Source organism: Ostrea edulis, chromosome 7, assembly GCF_947568905.1.
Source record: "Ostrea edulis chromosome 7, xbOstEdul1.1, whole genome shotgun sequence".
Taxonomy (NCBI): Eukaryota; Metazoa; Mollusca; class Bivalvia; order Ostreida; family Ostreidae; genus Ostrea; species Ostrea edulis.
Window position 1 is genome coordinate 62,508,888 of NC_079170.1, and position 18,030 is coordinate 62,526,917.

Here is an 18,030-nt window from a genome sequence, read left to right on the forward strand (position 1 = left end):
TTTGTTGAATAGGAGATTCGATATTTCTACCCATCATTAATGATCAGAAATCACACAAAACAAATGGCCTACAATAGATACATTGAAAGTTGGCAACATGATTTAACATCATAATCTGTAATATTTGCAGAAATCTCACGGGAATTACTGAACGACTGTGTGTCATAACGCAATGTGTATGGAGAGTTTACGACTTCGCGATGTATACATGTATAACTATAAGCATTTTCTCTCCCGAGCGTTGTCTTGTATAAAACCAGCTCGTTTGTTTTATTGCGATTTGTATGTTGTTGTTTTCTAAATTGTATGTTGTTGTTTTTTAATTCTAAATTTTTGTTGTTTGCTTTCAAACAATCAGTCTTAATATGGTCTACAAAATTCACCAAAATGCCATCGGGTTCGTTGAATGTGTGATAACGTTCGTGACTCGTGAATAACGTTTCTAATGTTATTTGACGTGGTCTGGGGAATTACCTTAAATTGCTGATCAAAGTATGGACATTACAAAATATGTACGTAGCTGCGCTCGTTCAAAGGTAGCACCGTAAAACGTAAGAACGAGCGAATTGATATGAATGGACCTGCTGACGAGGAGACAGGAACAACTGGGAGTATCCAACGATGGGGGAGATTTGACTGTAACATGCCATATCACGTAAAATAACAAAACATAATAAAAACAGATTGTAAATTCAAAAATTGTTTTTATACTTTTCATACCCATCGTGAATTGGGTATAATTAAAGAGATGTGTTACAAAGTACGTAAATTTGTTACACCGGTACATCAGAACTTCTAGACTTAATCGGAGAATCTGTAAACTGCCTAAAAGATAACATATGGACTGTGTCGCGTTCAGGTCTATTATTGTAATGACCTATGTACAGTGAAACCTGTATAATCCGACATACATTGGGAGATCATTGTTTTGTCAGAATACACAGCGTGTCCGAATACACATTGTAAGAACATTTAGAATGAAAATAAAGGTCGGAATTCCCAGTGAAACGGATTGCACAGGTGTTGAATTAGGCAATTTTCACTGTACTTTTTAATGAAAACAGAGAACATACATGTGATATGACATATGCATACAAAGCAATACATGGAAATAAATTGTCAACACCAATTACAACACGATCGAATGCATTTCAAAGATGTGCTAAACAGATGATCACGCTACTGTATAACGGGAATTTTATACGGTTGATTTTCCCCCCATGCAATTTGATCCCTTAAAGATAGTTTAAACTTTATTTTACGACGATTAACAAACAATTCTACAACTTCTATCAATTCTCCTCGTCGGTTCAAACAATGGCGCGAAATGGTCATTGTTATAGAAGGAAGCCAGAGAAAAACTATGTGTTCGAGTGGGCGACTACAATACCCTCTCATGGAATACCTAAGAAGTAGTAAATTGTTTCTGTCGTTGCATTACACCTATACATGTACATACTTATACATACATATACATGTATATAAATGATTTTGCAATATCGTATGGATAATCGAAGAAAATACCCGATATACGTGTAGTCCAATATGAATGCATGTATAAAAACATTTCAAAAAGGAAATACAGTGAAATAGTACTGTTCACGATGTATTTCTAAAATGATCCCAGTAAAATGGTTTTCATTAGGACATAGCATAATTGATGAATATCTGATTGAATTACTTCATCAATAACAATATATTACATAACCAAAACAATTAAATGCATGTATTGTATGTATTAATTTAGAAACCATCGTTCTCTGAATCAGCAATTGTTGTTTAAATGATAACACTAGTAAACCGAGTACTAAGGTACATACACATGTAGAACTGCTGCTGATCAATATCCACGCTCATCTACTGAGGTTAAAAAACCAAATAGTTCTACGAGTGAAGAACTTCCTCCTTCATTATGACACCTCTGTAAATTCATCCCTGTAGATGGTCCTTTGACAGCCTGGACATTTCACACTCTCGTCCACACTGGTGACCTCTACATGAGCATTGCATCGCGGCTTGGGACACTGGTGCTTTTTGAGAAGACGTACATTAAATGCTTCCCAACCATGATGCAAGCTAAACCCCAGAATGAATTCAACCCGTTTTTCGGCATGAGCAGTGCTCGCTAAGTTTGCTTTGTTAGGAATGTAGAAGACCCTCACTGGAACTACATTGTTGCCGAGATCTAGTGAAATGAATCCTCCTAGTTTCTTGTTGTTTGGACCACAAATGGTGCCTTTACAAATTCTGAGCGTTTGATATATATCTTCTTTGAGGTTACGATCATCTATAACATACCCTAAAAACCGTGTACCTGGTTCTAACGTTTTAATTCCTTCTCCGTCTTTTCGCAGCCATTCTCGTGGATATTTTGGCTTCAAAACGTACTTGCTCACTTTCTCCATCTCCTTCTTTAGAATGTTTGCTTCTGATAAAAATTCACTGCTTCCTTTTGTGTTGTTCTTGCCAAACCCAAGCAGACTTGTCAAAATAAATAAATAAAATTTTGACATCGGAGAATGTAAAGCATCATGCCACCTGCGGACGTATTCTAATACTGACTCAATGGGGTATATTGGAGGAAACAGTCTATGCCTTACAGCAAATATCCATTCCGTGTAATCTCTATCCAATACAGATTTACTTTCAATGGATACAGTTTCCCTGAATATTGTTTCGTACAACTGAACGATCGCAGTTATGTCTTCTTCCTTGCTTACTTTTTCAAGCATGGCTAAATTTGATTCCCCACAACTATACTTCAGTTTCTTTGCCGCTATCTGAAGTCTGTACGCATGGATATCGTCTCCTTCTGCAATGTCTTCTAAATTCACAGCATGCTTACTGAAAAGATGGTTATACCAAAATATGACTTTTTGTACGGAGTGGTCGATATCATCATCTTCTAACGTGTAGAAACACTCCATGAGCAAATTGTCTACACAGTAAATACTTTTCTTCACAAATTTCCTCCCAGTACAATGTTTCGTTTCACTTGAGGAAAGATATGCCTTTATTCCTGATGAGTCATTCTCCTCATCGAAATTTCTTTCGATAAAATCACAGATCTGCAGACGAACCGTTATCTCACCAACAAACCCATAGCATGATTCCTGGCCATCGGGTGTGTAAAGTCTACATTTCTTGAAATATTCACAAGACGATTTAGCTATACGAATAAGTTCTTGTAGTCTCTCGTCAAACTCCCCCTCCATCGTTTTAATGTCTGGTTCATCTGTTGGGGACTGCCCAGTGTACCTAGCAATCCTCTTCTGCAATATTGTTCCATACATATGATACACATGCATCAATGATTGCAAAAGTTTCTCATCCAATTCATCTTTTCTTTTATTTCCAATTTGTTTCTCACATATATCCGTAGCTCTTTGCAGACATTTTTCAGCTTCGTCGTCTTCATTCGGTCGACAATATGCATAAAAGCGACCAAGGTGTGCATGAAAATTTTGATCATTGGGGAAGGCTTCCGTTAATTTTTTGAGAACATTCAGACGTTCCGTAAAGAGTGGTCCCCTCGAACTAATATCAGACATAAGTTTGGAAAGAACGGGTTTTTTCCGAATTTGTTCTGCATTATCGCCCATATCTTTGTTGTCCCGAAAAATAAAAATCCTCGTTAGAATATAAACTATGTTTCCTGGTTTCAATCTTTTCTTGCTTGAATAGTCAATAAACTCTTCGCAGAAATCTGCCAGTTTCTGCCTTGCTGACAAACAGAGCTGTGAGCTTCTTTCCTCAGAACCATTACCAAGAACCTGCTCCAGAATTTCCTTGGCTATAAGATAATGACATACTCGTATATTATTTGATTTGCATTCGTTTTTATCAAACACTATGAACTGGGAGACCGGTTGTGGCAGATCCTCAATGCCAATGATGTAGTTGGAGGGTTTGTGAAGCATGCCACAGAAGAACTGCAGAGGTAAAGCAGTCTGACCATAATAGTAAGCCAAGGCCAGATACGATAGCAGCCTCCTTCCTAAAGAATATGCATCCTTATCGCTATTCTTTGCTGGCCATAAATAGCCTTTCACGTATTTGCCAATGCCTTTAAATTCATGTAGGTATGCTGCAAGTCCAAATTCATACACAAGATGCTGTCTTCCATTTCCTACATCTTCACATAATGTGTTCAATTGTTCTTGTTTCTTTGAATCATCTTTGCATTGATTCTTAAATTTCAGTGCCAATCGTTTTGCTTCTTGATTGGAAACGGTTCCTTGCAGAAAAAGTTTATTACTCTTCTGTTGCTTGTATGGATACCGTTTCACGTACAAAATGATGATGTAACATCTGTAGTTGGTTTTAAGTGTTCTAATTAGATGTTTTACTTTCACTTCATCATCACCATCAAGCAACAACAAGACTGGTCTGTGTGTCTTTGCATATATCATTTCAATACGCTCAACGAGAGTCCCTATTGGTAAGGTAGATCTCAATTTCACATGAGCGCATGGAATCTCTGTATGGAAATCCCAGAGTATTCGTTGGGCCAAGGTCGTTCCTCCAGAGCCCGGTGCATGATAAAGTGTTACCACTCCTGATCTGTTTTCCTCAATGAATACCTTTATGTCCCTCTTAACGGCCATCATGAGATCACGCTGTGCGTCAAAGTGACCAGCTCCCACTTCGTACCAGGCAAACCAGTGTAAGGAACCTCCTCGAAAAAAAGATTCACCTTCCTCTTCTAGAGCGTTTACATCTAGTTTGCATTTTGTGTATGGATTTGAAAGATACAAGACTTCAAGTTCTTCTCTAAGCCATGCAGCGTCACTGTCTTCGATCGATGGATCACTTAAATCATCAGCAGTTGGTAAAGTGTATTTTATGTTTGCTGGAATTTGATGGTCTTTGGTAATATCAATGATACAGCCACAGAGACGTTTTAATTCACAATCAATGATTGTAAGATTCTCACCCAGTTCGTTTTTCAACACTGTAAGAATTGAATTTCCAACGTGAGTTGCGGGTTTAGCAGGAATGCATAATATTATTTTTGGTTTCGGATCGAGACCTTCATCGAGTCGAGTTAGAAATTTATGCATGTACTGTGTTAAATTTTCTTCTTCTGGCCAAAACATTATCACAGTCACCACTGTGTAATCTTCAATATATCTCTGAATTTGCTCTATATGTGAATCCATGTTTCCTTTAACTTTCTGTAGCCATTCTCGTAAGTCATTGTTGTTTTTGAAGACACTTTCAGGATTGTCTCTTCTTCCACGTAAAAATGTCCATGATGTTCCATTTTCAGATATTCCCGCTGGAGGTTGCATCCAATTTGTAAGATGAAGAGATCTTTTTTTCTTAATGAAATTTTCATTTACACAAAGAAGACCTGAATCTCTACTTGTCACATCAAAATCAAACACATAAATCCAAGGTACGTTGGATATTGCCTCCATGTTTTGCAGTCCTTTAGGCATATTTCCAGCTAGAAGTATATATTGTCCCCTTGCAAACCCTCTCACAGCAGTTCGGAAGTTCTCCAATGCATTTCTGTTTTTCTCAATGTTTAATCCCTTGCTTTCTGTCTGATTACCATTGGCTGGAAGACTTTCTTCCTTTCTATTACTTTTTGGTTTGGTTGAATAGCTTGGATCCTGGGCACCAGCAAACCATTGATATATCATGGCAAGCAATGGATCTGATAGGGAAAGAGCCCGTGAAGATGTTGATTGCCTGATCCATAACTGATTGCCTTCCCAACTAGCCGTCAAAGGTTCAGTATGCTTCATATTGACTTTTGTTATAACTGGTTGGCCAGCCCCGTGACTTGAAGGAATTTCAAAAATTCCATACCGACTCTTCATATATTCAACTTCAAAGTATTGGTATTGAGGTAAAGATGTAAAATTATCTAAACTGATACACTTAGTTAATAACTGCATATCTACTTGCTCATCAAGTCTTATTACTAAATATGAAGTCGTACGAGCATTTGTATTCCACAAACTGACAATATCAATGGCTAAATTACAAGAATTGTCTCTATATTCAACAACAGTTTGCTTGATGATAAAATCATGAGACGCTTTTCTTTGAAGAAGTCTTCTGAGTAGGTCTCTCTTTTCCTCTTCTGACATCGCTCTGTGATACTGTTTTTGATGTCCTGCATGTTGCTGATGTTGAGATTGCGAGAAAGTGTCAGAAGAACAGGCTCGACTGCGATGTTTTCGTGCCTGTCTCCATTCTGTGTACATAGGATCACTCTCTTTCACTGTTTTGGTATAATCATCGCTATCAGAGTTCTCACTTGATATCTGGCCTGTTCTTTCTCTGCAGGATACTAAGTATGCATCATCGTGTGGTGAATCTTCTTCAGATGAATCCTCCGAGCAATGTTCAGACTCTGCAGTCACATACTCGGCTTCAGAGATATCTTCAGTCATTACAGGTACATTACCTCTTCGTGTCTTCTTTTTCTTCTTTGACGCCTTCCTTACTGTTGCTCTTATCATCATTTTTTGATTGTTGTCCACACATGTTTCAAACTGATGTTTATTTATATCAACAAACTTGGAAATGTTAGAACCTGACATTTCTTCAAACCTTTCCTTGTATGTGTCTTTGAATTTCACTCTAAATTCTTGGACTGACATATATGGTGGCTTTCCAATGTTTTGCGGATTGATTATGCTGTTAACCATACCTATTAGCAAATTCTTTTTCGTAGAGGGATTGTCTGAAAAATAAAGAAAACAAAACCATTGTTTCAGAGGTGAAATAGATGGCCATTACTTTACGCATCTTACGAAAATGATGTGGTAAATTCTCCATTAAACAAACGGAAATAATTCAAAGACACCAATATTGCCACAATAGACTCGACGTTTTCAGTACCTAGTCTACATGAAATACATTTTGATCTAAAGCTGTAAATCTCCACCCATATCTAACAACATTATGTAAGTAGATGGGTGCTTCAGAACGATGCAAAGTTAGGGACAAACCCGAGGATAAAAGCCCTGCCATTCCACTGCCAGAGGACGAGGGAGACATAAAAACAGCGTTGTTATCACCATGTTGTTCTGTGTGGTAGATGTTAATGGTGGTATCTTGGGACCTAGCTCTGCTGTCTGAAAAGTATAGAAATGAAAAATGTTCCGATCCCTAATTTTCAACGAATTGTAGATGCAATATAAATACTAGAATTGTTTTCAAGAAAACAGAATCCTACAATGTTGATACAAACTACTAGCAACTTCATGGGCTAAAATAAGAATAATTTCAATTTTAGCTCAGTTGAGCTCAAGTAAACTTTTCTGAACTAAGTTTGTGCATCGTCTGTCTGCCGTATAATTCCGAAAACGTTCAAAATAGTTACTTCTTTTTAAAATGGACCATTTTAACCAGTCTGATCATGGTGTAAAGGGGTTTCATGTCCACATGAAGGAGCAGTCCTTCCATGTGGAGATAGTTAAGAAAATGTGAAAATATGGTAATATCTTAGAACCACTGCTGCATCAGAAAAGTCAAGACTTGATACATGAAATTTCAAGTTTGATCAAACCATGAGTTTCGCGGCCATTGTGGAGCTACAATAGTACTTCAAAAGCTTAAACGGGACCGAAAAGAAATACGAGTTCCATAATCAGTACAAGTGTACCCAGTTTCTTGATTCTCTAAATTGCAAGAAACAAAACTTGTCGAGTGCATGTGTCTCTTAAAAATAAAAACAAAATAAAGGAACGAGAGTTTGAGAAAAAAACTGGTTACTAAATAGCACATGTTATAGGACCTGTTTCTCACATTGTATTTCCTTCAGTAGTTGTCAATCCTATTCAAAAAAATCAATATATGCACCCAGAGGTGCATGAGCCGAGTTGCATGGGGTCTTCCTAACCTGCTATCCAACAATATAACCAAGTTTCATTTGATTCAGTTTTAAACTTTTCGATTTACTGTCCAGAAACCATATTTGTCTGAAGTTTTCTATTTATTTTCGGTCACTGTGACCTTGACCTTTGTTCTCCAAAATCAATAGGGGCCTTGCTTTGCTGGTATTCAACAATATATCCAAGTTTTATTTGATTCAAATTAAAAAATTTCGAGTTATCCTTCTGAAATCAAATTTTTTTGGAATTTTAAATCTATTTTCGGTCACTGTGACTTTGACCTTTGACATATTTTCTCCAAAATCAATAGAGGTCTTCCTTACCTGGTACATAACAATATCTTTAAGTATCATTTGATTCGGATTTAAACTTTCTGAGTTATCATCCGGAAACCAAATTTTTCTGAAATTTTCATTCTATTTTCGGTCACTGTGACCTTGACCTTTGACCATTTTTCTCCAAAATTAATAGGGGTCTTCCTTATCTGGTACCCAACAATATATCAAAGTTTCCTTTGATTAGATTGTACACTTTTTGAGTTATCATCCAGAAACCAATTGTTGACGCCCATCCACCCACCCGCCCGCCCGCATCACCAAACCAATAGACGAGTTCAACTTCGTTGCAACTCGGCTAATAAACATTTACGTGTAACAGACAGATCTGTCAAATAAAGTATACGAGGGAAAAGTTCGAAAATTGAAAAATTGAAAACAACCAATCATAATCGTCCAAGGTGTTCCATGAAATGTTAGTAAAACCAAAAAAGAACAGCTGCACCCGAGAGATGGCCAAAGTTACTAATGGGAGAAGAATTACTTAATGGCAGTATTCTCAAGAACTACAAGGTTGCACTTTGTCATTTTAATACATAAGCATGTTCCTGTAGTGTAGATTCAAAATTGTCCACACCATCATCCCCAGGGAAAAACACAACCACGATTCTTCTTTTTAACTGTAATGTTGTAAGCTGGTATATGTACATGCAAGTATACTGATATACTAGTATTATATGATTAATATGAACATCTACGACATACGACATGCCCCCTGAGGTATAGTCAGTGTCAAAAAAAGGATTTCAAGTTTATATATATATATTCTTTGATAATGACATTGATGATGAAACCACAAGAATACGATATGGCAAATAAATATGACATTTCCTTGTAGTGTACATTCGATTAACCACAACTATGATAGCAGGATGAAGCCATAATGTGTATTTAATGTTTACAGAGGGAAATGCAACTGTCTAGGTGAGTGTTGTGGACCACAGCCCTCTCGTTTCTAAATGATGTCAACATCAATCCATATGTATATAGAACATTTATAGAATGTTTAGCTCTATCAAACCATTGACTGAAGTGAGTATTTCTTGTCTATGTGTTTTTGTGAATTTTTTTTTTTAATTTTGATGTATTTTATTTATAACCGGATAAATACTACGCAAATACGTGTACATTCTATGCATGACACCATAAAAAAAGAACAATGAAAAGGTAAAGACAGACATTGCACATTGCATTGTACACTTCTATCATAACACTATTATTGATCATAAAAATTGTACAAGCAAATCTGTCAAATTATGCCAATTACATGTATATTCACAGATAAAAGAGGTTAGCTCATTTTTCACTTTCGGCATTTTCAATTTGTTGCATTAATCTAAAACATAAAGCATTCAAGGGAAAGGGAAACACATGTTCGTCTACATAGAGTTAAATTCAAAGGAGAAAGTGATTAATGTAAATAAATAATCCATGATAACATGCACGAACTTTCTGACAATAATAAATCATGGCCCTGCAGACAGGGAGATGGGGGAGGGGTGTTAATACTACAACAATGAGTCCCATCTCTTTGTAAATAGTTTGAACCTCTGTAAGTTTACTCTCTATACTGTTGTAGAGACTACGAATGACATTTCTCTGTAAGTTTACTCTCTATACTGTTGTAGAGACTACGAATGACATTTCTCTGTAAGTTTACTCTCTATACTGTTGTAGAGACTACGAATGACATTTCTCTGTAAGTTTACTCTCTATACTGTTGTAGAGACTACGAATGACATTTCTCTGTAAGTTTACTCTCTATACTGTTGTAGAGACTACGAATGACATTTCTCTGTAAGTTTACTCTCTATACTGTTGTAGAGACTACGAATGACATTTCTCTGTAAGTTTACTCTCTATACTGTTGTAGAGACTACGAATGACATTTCTCTGTAAGTTTACTCTCTATACTGTTGTAGAGACTACGAATGACATTTCTCTGTAAGTTTACTCTCTATACTGTTGTAGAGACTACGAATGACATTTCTCTGTAAGTTTACTCTCTATACTGTTGTAGAGACTACGAATGACATTTCTCTGTAAGTTTACTCTCTATACTGTTGTAGAGACTACGAATGACATTTCTCTGTAAGTTTACTCTCTATACTGTTGTAGAGACTACGAATGACATTTCTCTGTAAGTTTACTCTCTATACTGTTGTAGAGACTACGAATGACATTTCTCTGTAAGTTTACTCTCTATACTGTTGTAGAGACTACGAATGACATTTCTCTGTAAGTTTACTCTCTATACTGTTGTAGAGACTACGAATGACATTTCTCTGTAAGTTTACTCTCTATACTGTTGTAGAGACTACGAATGACATTTCTCTGTAAGTTTACTCTCTATACTGTTGTAGAGACTACGAATGACATTTCTCTGTAAGTTTACTCTCTATACTGTTGTAGAGACTACGAATGACATTTCTCTGTAAGTTTACTCTCTATACTGTTGTAGAGACTACGAATGACATTTCTCTGTAAGTTTACTCTCTATACTGTTGTAGAGACTACGAATGACATTTCTCTGTAAGTTTACTCTCTATACTGTTGTATACGAATGACATTTCCTCAGATAAACACTTACCACTGTCCCTGTTCTTCCGGTCACGACGACCACCATTTTTCGGACGGATTTTCTCTGCCATCTCCAATAAACTAAAATCTGCATCTATATTACACACCCCGGGTAGTTTACAACTGAAAAATGAAAACATTGTCTGAAAACATGAAAACATTGTCTGAAAACATGAAAACATTGTCTGAAAACATGACTGGCTACCGTGAAAAAACCACTCTCTTTTGATGCAGTAAAATTTTTATTTGCCAGGTATAAAGTTTTCTGTGTATCATGGGATTGGTCGTTAAGTACTGTTTTTGGTATATTATATATATACAGTCTTTGCATTCTACTGGAGTATATTTCACTTCTGTCGATATATGACAAGGTGTAGGTCGAGATATGACAATCTGCAGGTCAAGATATGACAAACTGTAGGTCGAGGTATGAGAAGCTGTATGTCGCGATATCGCAAGCTGTAGGCCGAGATATGACATGCTGTAGGCCGAGATATGACATGCTGTAGGTCGAGATGTGACAAACTGTAGGTCGAGATATCTCAAACTGTAGGTCGAGATGTGAAAAGCTGCAAGGCGAGATATGACATGCTGTAGGTTGAGATATGACAAGATGTAGGTCGAGATATGACAAACTGTAGGTCAAGATATGACAAGTTGTAGGTGAAGTACCTGCATTTTTTACTTTATGGTTTTCACATGTAATCCCCACTTTTTTTACCCTTTCAAAAATATTCCACCTAAATGGAAAAAAATGAAAAGAAATTAAATGAAATTTAATACACGAGGATATACGATCGCGAACTGCAGCGCTTTTTAATTTTCGCATACTCTTTCTATTCGATTAGGTGACGCAATAACCTATATCACTTATAGAAATGTGTGATATCACCTATATTCAATTTAAATAGGTGATACCACTCATTTATAAAGTATTATCACCTATTCGAATAGGTAATATCAGAAATACCAAAACGGCGCCTCATAAAAACAACAGACCTGCGTCAATTTTTCTAACTATTGCTATGAGACAGTCGCCAGCAGTGTAGGGAGGAAAACTTGTACTCATACATAACTGTACATTTATAAAGTCAAAAATGCGATTTTGTATACCCTTGGCTTACTAAAGTCACACGGGTTTTTTTGTTTTTGTTTTGTTTTGGCCTCTGCTGCTGTATGGTGTACCAATGACAGCGGTAGGGAGATGGAAACAATAGCAAACGGATACCTGAGGAGATGGCTTGGTGTACCAATAAATTCTAACAGTGTAGGTCAAAGCTACAACTACCTCTTAAATCTATCACAGAGGAATTCAAGGTGACAAAAGTACAACATCATCTGATGCTACGGGACAGTAAGAATGATAAATTTCGAACAGTAAGAATAGAAATCAAGACAGGGAGGAAGTGGTCAGCAAAGAAAACCATAGATGAGACAGAGTCCCGCTTGACGCACAGTGAGATAAAGTTGGAAGAGTGGCTGTCGGAAGGCAGGGTTTGATGTCACACACAAATAGCGAAATGGAGAACTGCTTCAGCTGAGAAGAAACGGAAACTGGTACAGAAGGAAGTGAAAACTGTGGATGGAATGGTGAAAGCAGTGTGTGTGTGTGTGTGTGTGTGTGTGTGTGTGTGTGTGTGTGTGAATAAACAGGGCAGCTGGGTGAACTGGGAATACACGGCATCCTAATGCAAGGATAAGAGCGATATTTAATCTTTAGGTGTAGAATGTACATGAAGTTTTCACTGACCCTTTACACGTATTCGGCATAGCTTAGGTGCAAGGTACCGGTATACAGTGTACATGGAATTCTGCAATGACACTCATTATGCATGTACTTAATGTACGGGTCAGGAAATTTTCAAAGAAATATTGTACATTCTATACTCAAAACATTGGTGTAAACTGACGGCCGCTACCGGTGATCGTAGTTGTATACTTTTAGTCTGCCATACCCTGGAGATAATGTGACAGACTCATATTATACATGTATATTGTATGATATGATGGGTATATGTATAAAGAATCAGTTCATTTTTTTTTTTACACACATGAATAAAATGCTTATGCAAGGTAATGTAATTTAAACATGCAGTCAAGCATAAAATTTAGTCACTTTCCCACTTTAAAATCCACATATGACGTCATTCTTTTGTTCGAACACTCCATTATTTTTCAGGAATGGAGAGTTCGGAAAGTAGGTCAATCTTTATACAAGTAGATATAAATGCATGCAACAAAAGAATGAAAAACGTAAGACATGATTAAAATTAAATTAAAATTTAGTTTTTATTAATGTTTACAGTGGATTTTAAGTGGGTCAATGTACTCGTATCACTCCATTCCTTAAAAGCAATGGAGCGATACTCGTACATTAACCCTTACGTAATGGCCTGGGGTACATAATTATATTTTGACCAAATGTCCCTTATGTCTTTTAATTTCATTGGTGTTTTAGTTTGTCTTATGTCATTGGATTGGTCTTGGAGATTTTCCCTCCAAGAGTTCTGTTCTTTGTGGTCAGTCTTTATTCAGTATTTGAAGAAGAGAGTTGATTGCAGTAGATCTGACATATTTTGACAATTAGACATAGACCGACATTTTTCCTCTTGAATGGTAAGTTTATTACCATTATTAAATGAATTACTAATGCTAAACTAGTTATTCTATAATTCCTTTACTAAATGTTAAATCTGTAATTTTGCATAAAATTCCTTTTGTTGCCACATTCCTGGAATAAATGATCAGTGAGAGTGAGACTAAGGTAAAGTAAATATCTGTGATAGTAATATATATATATGATTTGTCTCGCTGATATTATTTTAAAGTAAAAGTATGTGTTATGACTTGCAAGATATTGTAGATATCATAATTAATTTATAGATCAGACCAGTTTGGTGTCATCTGTAAATATTGTTCACTCAAGCCTATTCCCATAGAATGGTATGCTCACCATGGTTTTTATTCAATTCAATAATTAATAATGTTAATACATATTATAATGACAATTATTGTAAAGCTTTATGATGAAGTTAGTCTATAGGACTAGAAGATTTTTATGTATACAGGTATAGAGTTATCTCCCTTGATATAGATCACCCATGTAATGCTATAATCGTATATTGGTTGTACATCAGTATTTATGTAAAATTATAGTATTCATGTTTTATATAGCATATTACTTAAAATTGTGAAACACTGTTGTTATAAGGTTTCGTCAATGGACAATTCGTGCATTTGGTAACTCATATCTTGTCGAGAACCCAAACAGGTGTTCCTGTTATTACTTGAAAGGATCGAAAAACCTGTTACAATACTCTCTGCTCTATAGGCACGTTTGTAAAATTACACTTCAAACCAAAAGTAGATCTATCATTCAATGCCATATTCATTACCCCCCCCCCCCCCCCCCCCCAAACCCAAACAAAACAAACAACCTTACCTTAATTAATGGATTTGACTAAGTTTTAAGAAGTCTCTATCACAAGCCTCGGAAATGCCTATCCTAATTGTAATTACATAATGCATGTTCTTCAACTTCCTGCCAACATGTATGTGAGAAGTACTGTACCCCATTGTTGCGAATCGTCATTTCTATAAATAGAGTTACCTCGCTTTTTGTACCTAGACAAGTACATGATAATCAATGTTTTGATAAACTGTATAAATTCAAAATGCACATATGGCGATTACCGCTTTTTAAAAACGTTTTGGACAGATAAATCGCCTTCAAAAGCAACATTTCCAAACACATAGCAGTGGTGGATCGAGGGGTGGGGTGGGGGTAGTTTTAAGCTGGGGTTTCAGGGCTTAGAGTATTCTGGGGTTACTTTTATGAGTTATTCTAGCTATACAACTGGAAAGAATATGAAAGAGGATTTCCTATACCACACTGGTTTATGAAAAGAGAAGAGGGTTGTATGTCGGGTAAACTTACAACATATTTCTACATAAAATGAAGTTTTAAAATTGAAAGAGTTTTGAACAAAGAAAAATTATACATGCATGTAAATTTAGAATAAGCGAACATAATCTAAGAACTGAATTGGAAGATATGGGGGGGGGATACAAACACAAAAGGACAGAAAACCACCCTTGAAAGAAATGACAGACTTTTTTAGAATGTTCGACATGGAGTGTATGGATTCACTGGTTGAATGTCCCTTATATAAAGGTAATAGACATGACTTTTTTTTAGGATAATACTAGAAATTAATAAGAATTCTATAGTTTAACAAATAAAGAAACATGTGGATTATGTCCAATTAGAATATGTTGCTTATCAACCCATGCAATTTTTTAATCAATATTTTTAAAACAATAAATATTGCATTATTATTTGATTTGAACGTATTTTATTGTATATAATATATACAAAAGGATCAGAGCCAAGTTCGTATATTAGAGCTAACACTTTTACTTTTTAAGTGCTGATATTAGAGCTAACACTTTTACGAAACTGTTTAGTTGAAGAAGCCTGTCTTGATTCGATACTAAGAGAATTCCATTTTGATACAGCGTCTGGTACAAATGATTTTTTGTAAACTTCAGTCTGCATATTGGTATTAAATAGTATCTCCATAACGGAGATTATATGTGGACATATTGTTTATTTTACTAGGTATTGTTTCTTTTAGATATTGTGGAACTTTGTTATTATGAATCTTGTACATGGTAACTAATTTAGCATTTGTTCGTCTAGAAGATAGAGATTCTAAACCAGTTTCTAAATATAGAGAATCTCTAGAGGCTAGCATAGGAAGCCCAGTAATAATTCGTGCTGCACATAATGGGACCTTTTCTAACAGATCACAGTCATATGAGCTACATCCATCACAAACAACAGGGGCATATTCTAAAGCTGGTCTTATGAAAGTAGTGTACGTTTTTGAAAGAGTGTTTCTTCCTAATGTGAATTTTAATTTTTTAAGAGGAGCTATGTTTTTGTAAATCGTACTTGTTATTTTATTTATGTACTGGGACCAACCCAAATCCCATGAAATAAACAATCTTAGTCTATGCAATGGCACATACTCCAACTGACAATCTTCAAAAAATAATTTCGGAGGATCAATGTTCTTATTCAATGAAAAAAGTACAGCTTTAGATATAGAGGGATTAAACTTTAACAACCCCCTTTTTTACCATTCATCTAGGACACTAAGGTCATGATTTAAGTAAATTCAATTTCATTTAAATTGCATTATGTAACCTTAAAAAGAACCAAACGAATGTAAACGAGTAATTTGATATTAATACTGAAGTACAAGTGTACATGTTACAGGTTCTTGTATGTACGTATATCAATCACATGTATATGTCTTACAAACATTTACCGTATAGAGATAATCCGTAACTGTTATAATCTTCTGTATGTCTAATATAAACATTCACTGTATACAGATAATCCGTAACTGCTATAATCTTCTGTATGTCTAATATAAACATTCACTGTGTACAGATAATCCGTAACTGTTATAATCTTCTGTATGTCTAATATAAACATTTACTGTATACAGATAATCCCCAACTGCTATAATCTTCTGTATGTCTAATATAAACATTCACTGTATACAGATAATCCCCAACTGCTATAATCTTCTGTATGTCTAATATAAACATTCACTGTATACAGATAATCCGTAACTGCTATAATCTTTTGTATGTCTAATATAAACATTCACTGTATACAGATAATCCCCAACTGTTATAATCTTCTGTATGTCTAATATAAACATTTACTGTATACAAATAATCCCCAACTGTTATAATCTTCTGTATGTCTAATATAAACATTTACTGTATACAGATAATCCCCAACTGCTATAATCTTCTGTATGTCTAATATAAACATTCACTGTATACAGATAATCCGTAACTGCTATAATCTTCTGTATGTCTAATATAAACATTCACTGTATACAGATAATCCGTAACTGCTATAATCTTCTGTATGTCTAATATAAACATTCACTGTATACAGATAATTCGCAACTGTTATATAATCTTCTGTATGTCTAATATAAATATTTACCGTATACAGATAATCCCCAACTTCTGTATGTCTAATATAAACATTAATCTGCTGTAGTCAGTTTCTTTTTCTATTTTATGTGGATATGTTGCTGCTATCAATTTTTCTTACGTATGTTGCTCTGTGCTTACAAGTATGCCCCCAAGGGCTCCAAATTGGTTTCAGTAAATCTATTCTATTCTATTTTGAATAAAGAATGACTTTAAAACCTGAAAGATGTCATCTTATCCAAATTTTAAAATCTTTTAAAAATCGTAAATCGCGTGTGTGTGTGGAAGGGGGGGGGGGGGGTCGTCCTTCATAACATGTATTAAAGAATTCATCACTTCAATTCGAAACTGGGGAGGCGGCCGGCCAACTATATCTTACTTTGTACATTGCATGTAAAGGGACAGGGAGGGGAGGGGAGGGGGGGGGGCATCTACTATAGAAACCAGAAAATGAACGTTGTCGATTAATAGTGGATTTATTTATCTTTTTTTTTTTTTGTTCGGTGAATTTCGGTTAATATTCTGTGGATTTCAGCGATTCGTATTACCATTTGTTATCATGTTTGTGCGCCACGTTAGCCTTGTATATGTACCTTTAAGTAAGTAAGTAAGTAATTTTTATTTAAAGTCGGAAACTATATACAGGTAAACAATAAACATGAGCTAAGAGCTCTTTAACCGACTATATAGCATTAAAAAAAACCCACAAAGCACTAATGATATATAATTGCATGCATAGACATAAAAACAGAAATTTGAAATAAAACAGGACGCATACATGTATACAGACATCACAAGTCATGCATATATATACACAGGGACTAGCTATATTAAGATGCTCATGCAGCACTGAAAACAGTTTGCAACACAAACATAAAAATATGGATATATACATAGAATAAATAAATATGCATACCTAAGAGACAGAGGGGAGTAAAAATAAAACAGTTAAATTTGTACATGTAAGCTTAGAAGCATAGTTAGAAGTTGGATCAAAACTTTAAGATTTAGAAGAAAGTATATATACTATGCAATTTCAGTACAGTTTTCTCATGCAGGGCAAGATGAAAGTATTCCCTTAGATTCTCTGCAATATTTCAATGACTATTTATATAAATTTGCATGCGATCTCTCTACCTATAAATATTTCAAAGTAATAAATTCACGATACACTCGCTCAGCTTTCTTTCATTCCTTTTGGTATGGAACAAAAAACCGTATCATATCCTATTTAT

General features: G+C 35.4%; 1 protein-coding gene across 2 annotated transcripts; it reads right to left on the reverse strand.

Annotated features, from left to right (window-relative positions):
- Positions 1-684: 684 nt before the first annotated feature.
- On the reverse strand, positions 685-14,390 carry LOC130048356 (uncharacterized). Of its 2 annotated transcripts, XM_056144978.1 has the most exons (5): positions 14,214-14,353; positions 11,444-11,511; positions 10,782-10,894; positions 6,972-7,097; positions 685-6,703 (listed from the first exon to the last, which is right to left on the reverse strand). In XM_056144978.1, exons 3-5 carry the CDS (start codon positions 10,840-10,842, stop codon positions 1,911-1,913), a joined length of 4,980 nt encoding a protein of 1,659 aa, XP_056000953.1. In that variant the 5' UTR covers positions 10,843-10,894; positions 11,444-11,511; positions 14,214-14,353; the 3' UTR covers positions 685-1,910. The 2 variants fall into 2 exon arrangements, with proteins under 2 accessions (XP_056000953.1, XP_056000952.1); XM_056144977.1 differs by lacking the exon at positions 11,444-11,511 and having other exon boundaries at positions 14,214-14,390.
- Positions 14,391-18,030: the final 3,640 nt, after the last annotated feature.